General features: G+C 38.9%; 1 protein-coding gene across 3 annotated transcripts in view; it reads right to left on the minus strand.

The window, feature by feature from the left end:
- Nucleotides 1-1,002: 1,002 nt before the first annotated feature.
- The window catches only part of kcnb2b (potassium voltage-gated channel subfamily B member 2b), a 138,923-nt gene continuing 123,509 nt past the window's right edge, over nucleotides 1,003-16,416 (minus strand). For all 3 annotated transcript variants that reach the window (XM_053612231.1, XM_053612229.1, XM_053612230.1), the window contains one exon: nucleotides 1,003-7,045. In XM_053612231.1, the coding sequence (XP_053468206.1) occupies nucleotides 5,177-7,045 (1,869 nt within the window). In that variant the 3' untranslated portion in view covers nucleotides 1,003-5,176. The remainder of the gene's footprint in view (nucleotides 7,046-16,416) is intronic.

Raw genomic sequence — 16,416 nt, forward strand, 5'->3', positions numbered from 1 at the left:
GTTATGTAGCTACGTTTAACGTAAAGTGGTGCGATTCTCCTCGGCGCGTAATCCCAACCACCTGCTGCACCACACTCATCGGCCGAGATGTGATTCGGTTAATGGGTTAGTCTTTGTTTGTTTTTTTTTACTCCGCATTTTAATTCGACTGCACAGATGACAGGCGAGGTTTTCCCAATCAGAAATATACAGAAGGCATAAATATATATATATGGAGGTATACGGAAAGATGAATGACAACGTCCTACTCACTACACACCGCGAAAAAATGTCATCTTAGCAAGTGAAACTATCTTGAATACAGTCAAATTGATCTAGTATTTCTCATTCTAAGATTACAATAAACCAAATATAAGACGGTTAAACCTATTTCTAGACATGATGACTTATTTCAAGCTTGTAGTTTTCTTCTTTCTAGAACTAAATGCTTAAAATGAGAAAATTGTCTGCCAATAGAACTATACTATTTCAAGCTTGAAAATGAGTACAAATGGCTTGAAATAGGCTTCATAATCTTAGATTTAGCTTACTGCAATCTTAGAATAGGAAATACTAAATAAATGTGACTACATTCAAGGTATTTAAACTTGTTACGATGCCATTTTCTGCAGTGCGGCTTTTACATGTCCAATCCTAGCACACACGTCACACGTGCAGGTTGGTGCTGTGATGTCAGCGGCTAAAAAACCCCAAAACAAAATGTGTACTTCCTGTCCACACAGCGAGTTGTAAAATTTCTCAAGCTTCGAAAAGCCATTTTCAGTGAACCAAATACACTTTAAAAAATATGATGTTTCCGGACTGGCGCTTCCGCTTGCCTGGTGTATGAGCTAATAAACTGATATTTTGTCCACCCAAGCAGATGAATATTCTTATGCGATATACTGTAATTACGAATATTTAAGAGGTAAAGCGTTTCCGTGTGATGTACCGATGAATATTTATGATATACGTTAATAGTACAGATGAATATTCAGAGTTAATAGGTTTCCATGTGTGATGAGTATGATGTCTATGGCCTTATGTTATAACGTTTCCCTCTCTGCCAAGACATAAACACGTATCTGTTTAACAAGAGACCTAAAATATGACATCTTTATCTGCAAATAAGGATAAACACACACTAGTCGTACATTTGTTTTGTAGAAAACCTGAGAACTCATAGATTATTTCTTATTATCTCTCACTGAAAGACCTGATTTATTCCTATAAAAAGTAGTTTGCTTGTCTTTTTTCTGTACAGTGCTGTATGAACAAGAAACAAAACAAAAAACAAAACAAAACAACAACAAAAAAACGAGCCTTTCCATAAATAGTGTGATTTATTTACGAATAGGCGTGCGTTATTTCAGCCAGGAAAACGGTTTAGAAAAAATAGAAGTATCAAGAGTGTTTGTTCACAAAAAAACGTAAAACACTTCGCCTGTGGCTGTTTTAGATCGTTCTCATGTTTTAATTTCATTTTAACATGATTAAAAAGGCCCATATTTTCTGATTTGAAGATCGTTTATATCCAAGTCACACTGATGTAAAATCTTATTTTTGACCTGTAGTAACACTGTTTTTTTTTTTAAATATTAAAGATATGTATTTGTAAAATACATGTGTATTTGTCTGCTTGTACATTAAACTGTAAAATAAAGTGCATTTTTTTTTTTCTTGGCCTGCATAGATTTGCAGTAGGACAGTATTGCACTTTCCCTCCATTCACTAAAAACCCTCTTTCTTTTTTTTTTTTTTTTACACAATCCTCAAAATATATGAGTTTTAAAGTTCAATTAAATTACACATGATGAAAATACACAGGACATACAGCAACGTTTGAATAAAGGCAACATGACACAATAGGAAATGATATTGTAAAGTAATCTGGGGTTCAATTGGACTGAAATCATTTTAATCCACATGACGATGACGATTACACTTAAAACATGTTTCCATCGATACGGTGCTGGAGTGTTCCAATTCTCTTTTTAACACACTTTTTGTCCACCTCCCCTTGTCCTTTCGGCTGTTTTAAAATTCCTTTACTGTGTTCGTTTGTGTGAAGTTGGTTAGAAGAGCGTTAGATGAGGGATCCAGATGACATCATTGTAGACATCAGGAACACAATTTACCCAGAAGACCTTGCACCGGTCTTCAAAACGGGCGTTGTCGAATGAAGCTGTAAACAAGAGCTTATAATGATTTTTCCTCTACTGGTAATTAGCACGCTAGACTAACTGCGAGTTGCGAGGGGGAAGTCAACAATTGTGCATTGAAAACAGCATTGAACCACAGACTGGAACAGAAGAACCGACGGACTGGAGGATGTTTCGTTGCCATGGCGACAAAGTTGTTTGTATGAAATTACACATGAACACAATGATGATTACGTGGAGATTACGTTTGAAACAATGAGTGAAATCAGTGTCACAATTTGCGGTCTGAGGAAGAAACACTTTACTGGCAATTAACAAATTGAGGGGCAGCTACACTGCTAATGCTAATGCTAACTGAATCATAATGAATATGAACAATCGGAGCATGTAGCTTTATGCGCGGTCGTGTGAGGTCATCAGCTGTGGCAATATCCGATTGCTGTGCAGACACTAAAATTAGGAAATGTTCAAAGAAAGTCAAAGAACGACCACATCAAATGATGGCATGGTTTGGTTCTCAAACATAGCCGGAATTTTAAACAGGTTCATTGGAGAACCGAACCTGAACCAGCTCCGGCCTGTCAATGGAAAAGGGGCGTGGGTTTAATTTAATAATGCAACAATTTTTGGAAGCATAATTCTATGTAATTCTATGTTGAAAGTGGAGCTGAATATTTAAGGATTTTTTGGACCTAATGTTTATTATTATTATTATTATTATTATTATTATTATTAATTGTGATATAAAAATATATGTAAAGCAAAAATAAGATTTAATGACCAGAACATACACTAACAGACTTTAATAGAAACACCTCTACACTTGCATATTCATGCAATGCCTAAAATTATGCAGATATAGCAATAGAAACCATCACAGAAATACTAATGGTTTTCACTACAAATACCATTAAAAACCATCAGCTAACCATTAAAGCCATTACCATTACTGGTCCTTAATGGAATCCACTAGACATAACATGCCACCAATAGAAGACAACAAATTACCAAAAGAGAACCACAGTTTCCATTAAAACCAATTCAATTCCCATTAAAACCATTACCAGTTCTATGAGGGTTTCTATTGTTTTTTTGTTTTGTTTTTTTTCTGCAGGGAGATCAAGAGCATTAGTTAATGTTCACATTAGACCTCAGAATGATAAAAAAAGTGACCTCAGTGACCATGACGTGGTTGTTGTTGCCAAACAGGTGGGTTTGAGTATTTCAGAAACTGCAGATCCCCTGGGATTTTCACACATACAATCTCTAGAATTTACACAGACTGGTGTGAAAAGAAAAGAAAAAAACATCTGGTGAGCAGTCGCTCTGTGGGTGGAAACGGCATGTTGATTATAGAGGTAAATCAAGACTGGTAAGTCGAATAACCACTGCTTACACATAACATGTAGATGGGCTACTACAGCAGAAAGCCATATCAGGTCCCACGCTCCTGTAAGAAAAGAACAGGACTCTGAGGCTACAGTGGACACAAACTCACCCAAAAAGAACAGCTGAAGATTGGGGGGAAAAACAGCCAATGTTGTTCAAATCTTCAGCTGTCCAGTTTCACTGAGGCTGTTCCCACTTCAAAGTATACTTTTCTGCTCACCATGGTTGTAAAGAGTGGTTATTTGAGTCATCATAGCCTTTCTGTCAATTCGAACCAGTCTGGCCATTCTCCTCTGACTTCTTTCATCAACAAGGTATTTCTGTCCACACAGCTACCTCTCACTAAATGTTTTTGTTCGTTTGTTTTTCGCACCATTCTGTGTAAACTCTAGAGGCAGTAGTGTATGAAAATCCCAGGAGATCAGCAGTTTCTAAAATACTCTGATCAACCAGCACCAACAACCATGTCACGGTCAAAGTCACTTAGATCACATTTTCTTTCATCCCAATTCTGATGTTTGATGTGAACGTTAACCGTAGCTCGTGACCTGTATCTGCATGACTTTATGCACTGCGCTACTGCCACATGATTGGATAATTGCACGAATTGCAAGTGTACAGGTGTTCCTAATAAAGTGGACATTGAGCGAGATTAGATTCTCACCGCTTGTCAGGAAATAAAGGATCGGTTAATAAAACTTGAATAAAGGTAGCCATCAGTCTACCTAAGAATTTCTGTTAGCTGCTCAGTGTTATCCTAGTTGCTATATCTTTAAATGTTCTACCTAGAAAGCTAGCTAGCATGAGTGAATGGAAAATGAGAACAGGTGAGATGTACAGACTTTGAGTTACAGTGCCACTTTATCATGCTGATGTTTAGTGTTTCTTGCTAAGAAAAAAAAAAAATCTCTGTTAAACATTATTATTATTGTTATTATTATTATTATTATACACATTCAAAACCTGACTTATGCTATCTGCCTGGTGTTTCGTTAGCATTCAGTAACATCCAGAACTAGCTAGCTGGCTAAGAAAATCTGCTCATAAAAATATTTATGAACGAGCGTGACAGTTAATTTCTGGTCATTAAATCTGAAATGAACTCAAATTGCAAATTACCAGTCAAAATGTTATTGATATCACAGACTATACTCTTAAAAAAAAATAAAAATAAAATAAAAAGACAGCTCTGTCATGGTACACATTGCATTACTATGTAATGATATGTTTCAGTACGTTGCTGTTTTGCAACTTTTCAGTCTCCGAAGCGCGGTATTTAAATAAATAAGTTGGATTTGAATTTCTTTTGTCCTCTGTGGCTATGTGCATCATTCAGTCCTCGGTGTATTTACAGTGAAGCGCTTTCAGCACACTAAGCACCGTAAACATAAGTTTTATATGCATGCTCTTTCTGTCCCTCTGCACTTTCTCCTTCCTTCGTCGAGTACGTATGAATCAGCAGGATCGTGATTTTTATTCTTTTTTCTTTTTTTTTTTTTAGATAAATACGTTCTTTTTCCTTGAAGACTGTTTCGACGTTTCCTGCAGACAATGCCACAAATATAACGACCTTTTCATTTTCATGCCATGCAAAAATATCTTTCGCTACTCCTCCATGCCTCTTTTTTTTTTCATCTTCCAGTGTTTCACATGCTAGTTTGTGAAATATCCCCGTCTCCTGGCATGAGATGAATCTCTGGCGTAAACATGTGATTGTCTACTATGTGTCCACTTTGGTTGCTTTCGGTTTTTCCCTCTGCGTTGTCACCCACTCCGTCCTGAGTGCAGTTTTGTGCAGTAAATTTGGGTGAAGGAACCGAAGTGCCAGCAATGTCCTCCTCTGTGGACTCTCGCTCATGTTCCTCGAGGAGCGATAAAGTCTCGTTTGGATGGAAATCGCCAACAGGAAGCTTTGGAGAAAGGATTAGTCCTTGTTCTGGGATTCTAGCTAGTATTACTGATTCAGGAAAAGGTGTAGAGCTTTCTTGCTCCGGTGAGTTGTCATCTTCCAGAAGACTGATGCTGAGTTCCTGAGCAGAGGAAGTGCTTGGAGGTGTCAAAGGAACGTCATCTGTACTTTCTAGAAAATTTACTCTCATGCCTGGGTTAATGCTTTGAATTAAAAATGTGTTGTCATCCACAATACACTCTTCATCTTCGTTATACGTTACGTGACCACTAGGTGCGTAATCAAATTGGCTTCTCTGTTCAGGACTAATTTGGAACGTGTCCAATGGTGTCTCAACTGGATTACTACTTTCCACCAAACTTGTGGTGTTCTTCACAGAGCGCTTATCATCGTCTTTGGATGACGGGGTCAACTTGCTAGCTTCTCTGAGTTCATCAGTACAGCTTCCAAAACTGTCAGTGCTCGCCACGTGTGGTACATCTGAAACAGGTCTATTCCGTTGTCGACCAGATTTGGCATTCTGTGCTTCCTGCTTTGGCCCGGAAGCATTCTGATTTTTGTCGAGATCTGATAAGGATCGTGCTTTGCTCATCTGGTTGTACATTTCTTCTAGCTTCTGAACATTAAGATGCTGTGGACTTGAGGTTTTAAAACACTCCCGTGATCCAACCTTTCTATCAAATGGTCTTAAACTGGCATCCGAGGAAGCACGCTTCGGAATTCCCCACCTGCTTGGAGACAGGTGATTATCGAAGGATGGTTTGTCTTCACTCTTCTCCACCACAACGTCGATTAATTCCATGCTCCTGGCAAAGGCGTCTTTCAGGTTCATCGAGACAATGCTACCGTTCCTCTTCGCTCGCTCTAAGGCCTCTCGTCTCTTGATGGCTTTCTCCTGACGCTTTTGCTCCTTGTAAAACTCTGAGAAGTTGTTGACGATGATGGGAATTGGTAAAGCGATCACCAACACGCCTGCGATGCAGCAAAGCCCACCGACTATTTTACCAAGCAGAGTCTGTGGATAGATATCTCCATACCCAACGGTCGTCATGGTGATAGTGGCCCACCAAAATGAAGCTGGTATGCTTGTGAATTTTGTTGCGTCTTCGTCTTTCTCAGCAAAAAACACCAAGCTTGAGAATATCATAATTCCCATTGCTAAGAACAGTATGAGTAGGCCTAGCTCATTATAGCTCCGCCTGAGCGTAAAGCCAAGTGACTGGAGTCCAGTCGAATGTCTCGCCAGCTTAAGGATCCTCAAGATTCTCATGATGCGGAAAATCTGCACCACGCGCCGCACGTTCTGGAACTGCAGCACACTCTTGTTTGACTCGGTCAGAAATATAGTGACGTAGTAAGGTAAGATGGCTAACAAGTCGATTACATTTAGAGGTCCCTTGAAGAATTTCCACTTGTTGGGTGAAGACAGGAAACGCAGCAGGTACTCCATGGTGAACCAGGCGATGCATACAGCCTCAATGTGTGCCAGCTGAGGGTTATCGTTTGCCTGACCAAACTCATCTATCACTTGGAGCTCAGGTAGCGTGTTCAGCGACAAGGCGATGGTGGACAGTATGATAAAGAGGATGGAGATGATGGCCAAGATCTGCAGAGAGAGAAAAAGAAAAGTGTATAAACTGTAAGTGATATAAAACTATACTGTGGCCATAGTATTATTTATCATTACACAGTTCCGTCAATTTTTGGTCCATAAAAGTACCGCAATACCGTTACTGATCAGTGTGTATTAGATCCATACTTGTAAAATCACTTCCTACATCACATCCTGCCTCTGATGTAATGTAGGACACACTGGCTATATGATGCTGACATCCATCTTTTCACACTGAGGACAACTGAGGGACTCGTACACAACTATTACTAAAGGTACACACATTCACTGATGCTCAAGAAGGTAACACGATACATGAATACCCAGAAGGATGTAAACTTTTGAACAGGATGATCGGTGTAAATTGTTTGTCTTCTGGGAGACATGTAAATATCTTATTTAGCATCTGAAGGGCAGTACTAAATGGAAAAAAAAAAGATATTTAAACAAAATAATAACCATTTACACTAATCATCCTGTTCAAAGGTTTATATATATATATATATATATATATATATATATATATATATATATATATATCTTTGTTAAGCCATGGAAAAGGGTTTGTTTAAATGCAAGGCTTCTTGTTTACACAGCTGAAGGTACGTAATGTCTGTCTTATCTGTATGCATTGTGTTTTTTTATACTAAGTATTCAAAATTAACACCTACCTGAAGCATATTAATAGATTTATAAAAATAGTTTTTGGTGTCTGGCATTGGATGATTACGCTGTTATTTTTATATTATTACGATCTGTCTGACTCGCAGTGGGTGAAATGGCTGCGGGTAAAATATCTGATGTAACTCATTAGTTTTTCTTTGCAAATATTGATTTTTGCCAAGTATGATGCCCTTACATTAATGCTCGATTTCCTGTGTTGAAATTGAATTCTGCTAAAGGAGGTGTGCAAAAAAAAATCAGTTTAGGTTAACTACAAGTTATTTACAATACAAAAAACAAAAAGCACTAGTCCTGTACAGATCTAATTGCGATTTCTTAGGATATGCTAAAATATTTACGCATCGTGTCGTTATTGTGTCGTCCCTTCAGCCGAGGTGGAATCTGTCACAGTTGTAGGGTAACTTGTTGTCATCTAGCCAGAAGTATTTTTGATTTTTGTCATGGTTACATTTCTTTTCGATGAATTGTGATTACATTTCTGATTGAATCTGTACTATATATGGCCAAATGTTTGTGGACACATGAACATGTGCTTAGTTGAACATCCCATTCCAGATTTTGAAATGAGTTTTTTAAGGACCTGGTGCAATAATAATAATAATAATAATAATAATAATAATAATAATAATAATGACTTTGTGACAAAACCTTTTGGATCTTTATATATATATTTATTTATTTATTTATTTTTAAATAAAAGCTGGAAAAAAAGGCTTTCCTCATAGGGGACCAGCCAAATGTCTTCATAACTGGTATTATTATTGGTATTATTGTATCCTTATGTGGATATTTGCTCCCCACCAAGATATAAAAACATGACTATATGTCTGATTTGTGCTCTGTGACTATGTTTCCATTGCAGGAACAGTATAAATTAAGGTGAGTTTCCAATGCAGGATCTTTTATAGGAAGTCAGGAACTGTATGCACATTTCTCCTGGAGGCACCCTGGATGCATTTAGTTTCTGATTGAAAGTCCATTCTTTTCTATAACCTAATAACTTTTTGAGGCAGAGCTTGTTATAACCTTCACAATAAGACTGATCCTCTCACCTGCAATTCAAAAAGTTCAGGGTTTATCCCTAAGGCAGTAAGGCACAACCAGCAATGTAGGACATTCCTCCACTGTTTTGTTTTCTCATGAGTGGTGAGTCATGCTGTGCTCTTTACATTTCTGGTGGCACATCGCTCGTGGCAAAAATAGACTCCAAGGGTAACTCACCAAGTGCGAAAAAAACAACCTTTCAGTGTTCACCCAGCAGTCTTGATTTATTGATGCAATCATTGTTCTTCAATAACTGCTTCATCCTGGAACTGTAGCTAGAGAACACTAGGCACAAGGCAGGAATTCACAATGCATTCCAACACTCATTTACATCTTTATTCACACCTTTATCATAGCCAGTCCCCCAACCCAGAGGAAACCCACAGGGACACGTGGAGAACATGCACAGAAACTCCACAGTGTCCAAGACAGAGCTGTGAGGCAGCAACACTATTCACAATGCTATCCTCTGAACCAACGTACTTCCCTCCCCTAGCCTTGAAACAAAAACTTTTCTCCATGAGCTTTCCAGATTTATAATGAATATATTTAGTGATTTCTTACTTCCACCTAATACAAGTGTCTCAAATCGCAAATGCTACCAAGGATGCAGATGCAGAAACAGCTGAGTGCTTTTTACAACTGCACTACTGTCCAGAGTAGATCCTTTTAAAGGAGATAATGTGTGTAATTTCTTTACAAAGAACTTCTTCTGTCGCACATTTCATTACACACGAGTAGGTGCTGCCTAGAGCAGTGGTGAGTGTTACTTAGAGTAAACCTGTTAGTGTTAGCATTAGCCGATATGCACTGGGGGTCTGCGTTCCTGCAGGAATGTGGTTTAAGAGAACCTCTAAGTGCAGGAATATTAGGGCGCATCACGATTTTAGTGAGTGAAAAGCTATACAGAAGTGCATTAGGATTCAGACACAGCCGCAACAGAGTCGTTAATCCGACAGCGCAGAGAAGATAGAATGTTATAGTTGAAGAAGCAAAGTTAAAGAATGAAAAGGAGATAAAGAGAATTTAGATACGCTTAGATATGAAAGACACTAAAAGAAAGAGAGATAAAGTAATAAAGAAATTTAAACAGCTAAAAAAAAAATATATGTAAATAAATTAAAACGCAACGTTGATGACTAAAGAAAGTAAAAAAAAAAACAACTTAAGGAAGAACTAAAAATGAGTTAGAAATCCAACGATAGAATAAAATGTTACATTTCTATCATTTAAATAAGCGGTTAATAAAATAAGCAGTCGTTAAAAAGTTGTAGAAGTTAAAGAAAGACATACGTTAAAAAGAAAGTTCCATTAACAAATTGGAGGAAACATAAGAAGTTAAACAAATTACCAGGTCATAATTGAGTTCCTCAAAGTAATAAAAGGAGTTACTCAGCGAGAAGTTCAGGCAAACTCTCCCACACACCATCATCAATTAAACATGAAATCCAATTACAATTGTACACCATGTCAATGAAACACAGGGGACACGAAGTACAGTTCAATAAAAATGTGACATAAGCCATTTCCTTCCTGAATAAACATCCAGTAAATAAATGGCCTACTGCTTTATAGATTATGATTTCAAAGTTAACAGCATACAGAAAGTGTGATTGTGTGATTTCAACGAATTCCTATGAAGTTTATGCTTCACGTAAAAGCAGTGATGACGCATAAAAACAAGGGCTTGAGTTTTATGTGCCACTAAAGCACAACATCGTCATACTCTCAGTGAAATGAAGTATGTGAGGGTTATGAGAAGCTGAAATCATCTTTGGAAGTTTACAAGCTCGTCCACAGACCTCGTCCGGCTGCCACGTGCGGGACAAAGCTTTTGAAGCTTCTGCAGGTCATCTGTAGTTGTTACACAATCATCAATCATGACACCAAAGTAATTTCAAGATCTACCGGTACTCCATAAGAAGTATACCAAGGACTTAATATTCCACGGAATGCTTCAGCATAGAGGGCTACGTGAAGACGAAACTACCTTCTCGTGCTTACAAACTCGCAGTAGTAGCTTGGCGGTTAAGGCTCTGGGTTACTGATTGGAAGGTCGGGGGTTCAAGCCCCAGCACTGCAAAGCTGCCACTGTTGGGCCTTTGAGCAAGGCCCTTAACCCTCTCTGCTTCCTGAAGATGAGGATGCGAAGTATGCGAAGAAACGAATTTCACTGTGCTGTAATGTATATGTGATTAATAAAGATTCATTATATATAGGTGGGTCACATATGAATGCTTCAGTACTGCAGGTGGCGCTATTCAAATTTCACGACAATTTCCACAACTACAGAAAGAAAGCAGGCCATACTGGTTGCGTCCGAAATCGTGTGCTGTCACAGTACCTACTGCATTCGATTCAGTACCTACTGCTTGGCTGTCGATACAGTACATACTGATCAGTATATGTGTGTAGTATGAATACAATCTGGACATACTACATCCACTATGTTGGCATTGTCACATGACCTATGATGTCATAACGGCAAAAACTTAAAAGACCTGTGGAAACTGTTTTTATTGTTTTGTTTAAACCTTCAACACGCTAACAATTTACTCAGGTGTTGTTAAACAAGTACGGTTCAACCACAAGGAACAACATTTAATACCTAGATTTATACCTTAGACTTGAAAAGAGCTGCCTTGCGCCATTTTTTGATTCGGACAGCTCTTCCGCGCCAGTCCCGTTGCCTTATGGGATAATGCAGGGTCCATTGTTTCCATACTGCAGAATCTCAGCACAAACAGTGGGTCATCCAGGTATTTCTCACCTACTGTTTTATGAATACTGAATATTTATGAATACTGAGAATTCAGACATACTATGCTTTTGGCATACTGCTTTTCGACTACTGTATAGTAGGGTAGTAGGGATATTCGGACGCAGCCCCAGTTCATGAAAGTTGTCCATCTTGGAATGAATCGGTTTGGGCACGCCTGGTTTCTAACTACCACTCACAATTGGTTGCGTAGCTGGTTTGTACATAAACTTCACTCATTCGCCATACGCACGTCACGTCTAGAGTTAGCTATCTTCCTAACACAACATCCGTTTGCTCCATAATCATGCCATGCTGTTCGTGGAAGCCATTTCAATCTAACTGTCATCTAATCTGGATTAAAGTGCATATTAAAATCGAAGCATACAGTAACTGCCATGTGTCACACATCTCACACACGTCAAAGTCTTCAGAAACGTGTCCGCGGCCTGCTGGCTTTTACAATACACTCAGTGCAACACTACAATATTTATAAGATAAGACCGGTATGAGACTTGGCCACTCAGATCTGTTGGTCTTTCTGGGTTCGATGTTTTATGGATCAGTGGTTAGCTATTTGCTTTGAAGGCCAAATCCAAGAGAAGAGAAAGGTCATGATGAAAAACACTATAGGATCTGAGAAAGTTGGGTTTTTTTTTTTTTTTTGCATTAAAGCTACAGTGTGTAGGATATTTTGTTCGAAATGACGATACATGATTATTAACTCACAGGAGAAAAATACCGTATCATATGATTCCATCCTGTAACAACATTGTGTTATGGATGTCAGGTTAGAATTGGTGGGAAATTTGCATGCATACATCATACGAAAGGTCATATATGTCAAACGTCATCATACCCCAACTTCAGGCATGAAAGAAGTCAGACTGCATGGTGACTGACCGGAGGTGCAGTGAATGAAGAGAGAGCGAGTGTAAACATAGTAAACAGGAGTGGGTCGGTAAAAGGCTCCGATGTCACACTATTAATCTTACTGGACAGGTTAGGCATTTATTTGTTCTCTAATTTGGTGGAACGCTTGTGAATTATAGATGATTTTCAGCTGAATTATCCTTATTGTGGAGTTTGTATCTTTAACCAGTTGTGATAGCTGGTAGTTTGCTACTAATATGAAGTGGTGGTGAGTTTCTCTGTATTTTCATAGTTATTTTGGATGAAAGTGAGTGATTTCACCCATATCTATCCTAATTGATCTTTTTTTCCCTGGTGGATTGTAGTTAGCATGCTAACACTGTTCATTTCATAGCAAACTTTTTTTTTTTTTTTTTTTTTTTTGACAGGCTGAAATACCAAATATAAAGAAGACACAGAGTCACAGATTTTTCTTTGTCCTTTGCGCTATATTTTAGCTAGCTAGCTAATGCTAGGTGACTAGTAGGATACGTGCTGCTAAGCCAGTTTGCTGTATTGGTAGTTTGCGATGCTAGTTTGTAGACTGTACTGATACTCTTCATTATAATGCTGGTTGGTGTGTTAGCACGTTTATTATAATAGTAGTTCCTAGTAAGGTTGTCACAATACCATAAACATGTCTTGCGATAACATACCAGCTGAAGTATCATGATACCACGTAATATTATGTTGTTTCATAATTCAAATCTACAAAATGAACCAAATTTACAGAAATATATATATATATATATATATATATACAGTATCTCACAAAAGTGAGTACACCCCTCACATTTTTGTAAATATTTGATTATATCTTTTCATGTGACAACACTGAAGAAATGACACTTTGCTACAATGTAAAGTAGTGAGTGTACAGCTGGTGTAACAGTGTAAATTTGCTGTCCCCTCAAAATAACTAAACACACAGCCATTAATGTCTAAACCGCTGGCAACAAAAGTGAGTACACCCCTAAGTGAAAATGTCCAAATTGGGCCCAAGGTGTCAATATTTTGTGTGGCCACCATTATTTTCCAGCACTGCCTTAACCCTCTTGGGCATGGAGTTCACCAGAGCTTCACAGGTTGCCACTGGAGTCCTCTTCCACTCCTCCATGACGACATCACGGAGCTGGTGGATGTTAGAGATCTTGTGCTCCTCCACCTTCCGTTTGAGGATGCCCCACAGATGCTCAATAGGGTTTAGGTCTGGAGACATGCTCTGCCAGTCCATCACCTTCACCCTCAGCTTCTTTAGCAAGGCAGTGGTCATCTTGTAGGTGTGTTTGGGGTTGTAATCATGCTGGAATACTGCATACTGATTATGCTCTGCTTCAGTATGTCACAGTACATGTTGGCATTCATGGTTCCCTCAGTGAACCGTAGCTCCTCAGTGCCAGCAGCACTCATGCAGCCCCAGACCATGACACTCCCACCACCATGCTTGACTGTAGGCAAGACACACTTGTCTTTGTACTCCTCACCTGGTTGCCGCCTCACACGCTTGACACCATCTGAACCAAATAAGTTTATCTTGGTCTCATCAGACCACAGGACATGGTTCCAGTAATCCATGTCCTTAGTCTGCTTGTCTTCAGCAAACTGTTTGGTGGCTTTCTTGTGCATCATCTTTAGAATAGGCTTCCTTTTGGGACGACAGCCATGCAGGCCAATTTGATGCAGTGTGCGGCATATGGTCTGAGCACTGACAGGCTGACCCCCCACCCCTTCAACCTCTGCAGCAATGCTGGCAGCACTCATACGTCTATTTCCCAAACACAACCTCTGGATATGACACTGAGCACGTGCACTCAACTTCTTTGGTCGACCATGGCGAGGCCTGTTCTGAGTGGAACCGGTCCTGTTAAACCGCTGTATGGTCTTGGCCACCGTGCTGCAGCTCAGTGTCAGGGTCTTGGCAATCTTCTTATAGTCTAGGCCATCTTTATGTAGAGCAACAATTGTTTTTTTCAGATCCTCAAAGTGTTCTTTGCCATGAGGTGCCATGTTGAACTTCCAGTGACCAGTATGAGGGAGTGTGAGAGCGATGACACCAAATTTAACACACCTGCTCACCATTCACACCTGAGACCTTGTAACACTAACAAGTCACATGACACCAGAGAGGGAAAATGGCTAATTGGGCCCATTTTGGACATTTTCACTTAGGGGTGTACTCACTTTTGTTGCCAGCGGTTTAGACATTAACGGCTGTGTGTTGAGTTATTTTGAGGGGACAGCAAATTTACACTGTTACACAAGCTGTACACTCACTACTGTACATTGTAGCAAAGTGTCATTTCTTCAGTGCTGTCACATGAAAAGATATAATCAAATATTTACAAAAATGTGAGGGGTGTACTCAATTTTGAGAGATACTGTATATATAGATATAAATGAAAACAGACCAAGTGAATGTTCCTCTGAATACTTTATTAATGAGAATGAATAACTGGCTGTTGGAAAAAAAAACTCAAGAACAATCATACAATTGGCAAGCAGCTAATTCAACGTGCCACATGTCTGTTGTTCCCTAGAGCAATGAAATAACTGTCTTCAGAGTACTAAGCATGAACACGTTAGGAATAAATAACTGAATTTGGAAACAAATAAAATCATAAAATTGAGAACGTCAGCTCGCTTACTAGCAAACTCGGCTAATTTTAGTATTTACACATAGCAGTTAGCATAACATTAACACGCTTCAACTAATTTTAGTATTTACACACAGTGGTTAGCATAACGTTAGCTCGCTTACTAGCAAACAAGAAATCTTTAAAGATTACGGTAAAGAATTTAGGTTAAATGTGAAACATTAAAGTGTCACTAAACTTTGTGTATTATGCAAAAGCAGTGAGACGTGTCGTTTTAGCGGAAATAGTATTTACTGCCGCACATACAGCATTACTTATGGTATTACCGTATTGACAATACTACCGTTTCAAAAATACAGTGGCATCGGCGGTATTTTGACGCTTTAGTATCGCGATACTACCGTATAACCGGTATACCATGCAACCCTAATTCCTAGCTGTCTGTTTTCTAAAATGCTAGCTTGTGGCTAGCACGTTTACTATAATGCTAGTTTGTTTTAGCTAGTTGCAGTATTGCTGCTTAATGTTTTGCTCATTATATGATAGGTCTGCCAATAAAATAAAATAAAAAAAATACTTGAGACATCAGCTAAAAAGAAATCTCATTATCTTTGGCATAGGTGATGATGCTATATTGGTCGACTTCAGAGTGCAAGTGCATGATTAATCAATATCAATTCGAGTTCATATCTCACTCTAATTTATACACAATCAATATTCGCTCAAGGTTGACAGACAGTGGGTGGTGTGGATCAGGCCATTTCTCTTGTCCTTGTGTGTGTGTGTGTGTGTGTGTGTGTGTGTGTCTTGAATAAAATCTTAAAAGCTCCAAATCAGAAGCTGAATACTGCTTGCTGGTGTGTGTTATTTTCACTTATATTTTTATGCTTCTATATAAATGTAATCATAACTGTAAATGCTCACCGTTCTTATCAGTGTGTGACTAAAACTGCTACGTTCAACAAGCACAGTCTGGGTATCAAGCATTTATATAGTGCTTTTCTAGACACTCAAAGCACTTTACATAGTATGGGGGGGGATCTCCTCGACCACCACTAGTGTGTAGCATCCACCTGGATGATGCGAAGGCAGCCATAGTACACCAGAACACCCACCACACACCAGCTATTAAACTGAGGGCAGTAGTGCCTTGGTGGTTAAGGCTCTGGGTTAAATTAACGGGAAATCAAACAAAATCCGCAATATTCGGTGGAGCTTGCCATTTTTAAAAATGGCCACAGACTTTCCGCAGATTTGGGCCAAGACGCGTCATGTCACATCATCACAATGCGCATTCATGTAGAACCCTCTTCGATTCACGTGCGTCTGACATGAGTACAGCTAAAAGGTCTCGTTTATTTCGTGCAATTGCA

Source organism: Ictalurus furcatus, chromosome 23 (assembly GCF_023375685.1).
Source record: "Ictalurus furcatus strain D&B chromosome 23, Billie_1.0, whole genome shotgun sequence".
Taxonomy (NCBI): domain Eukaryota; kingdom Metazoa; phylum Chordata; class Actinopteri; order Siluriformes; family Ictaluridae; genus Ictalurus; species Ictalurus furcatus.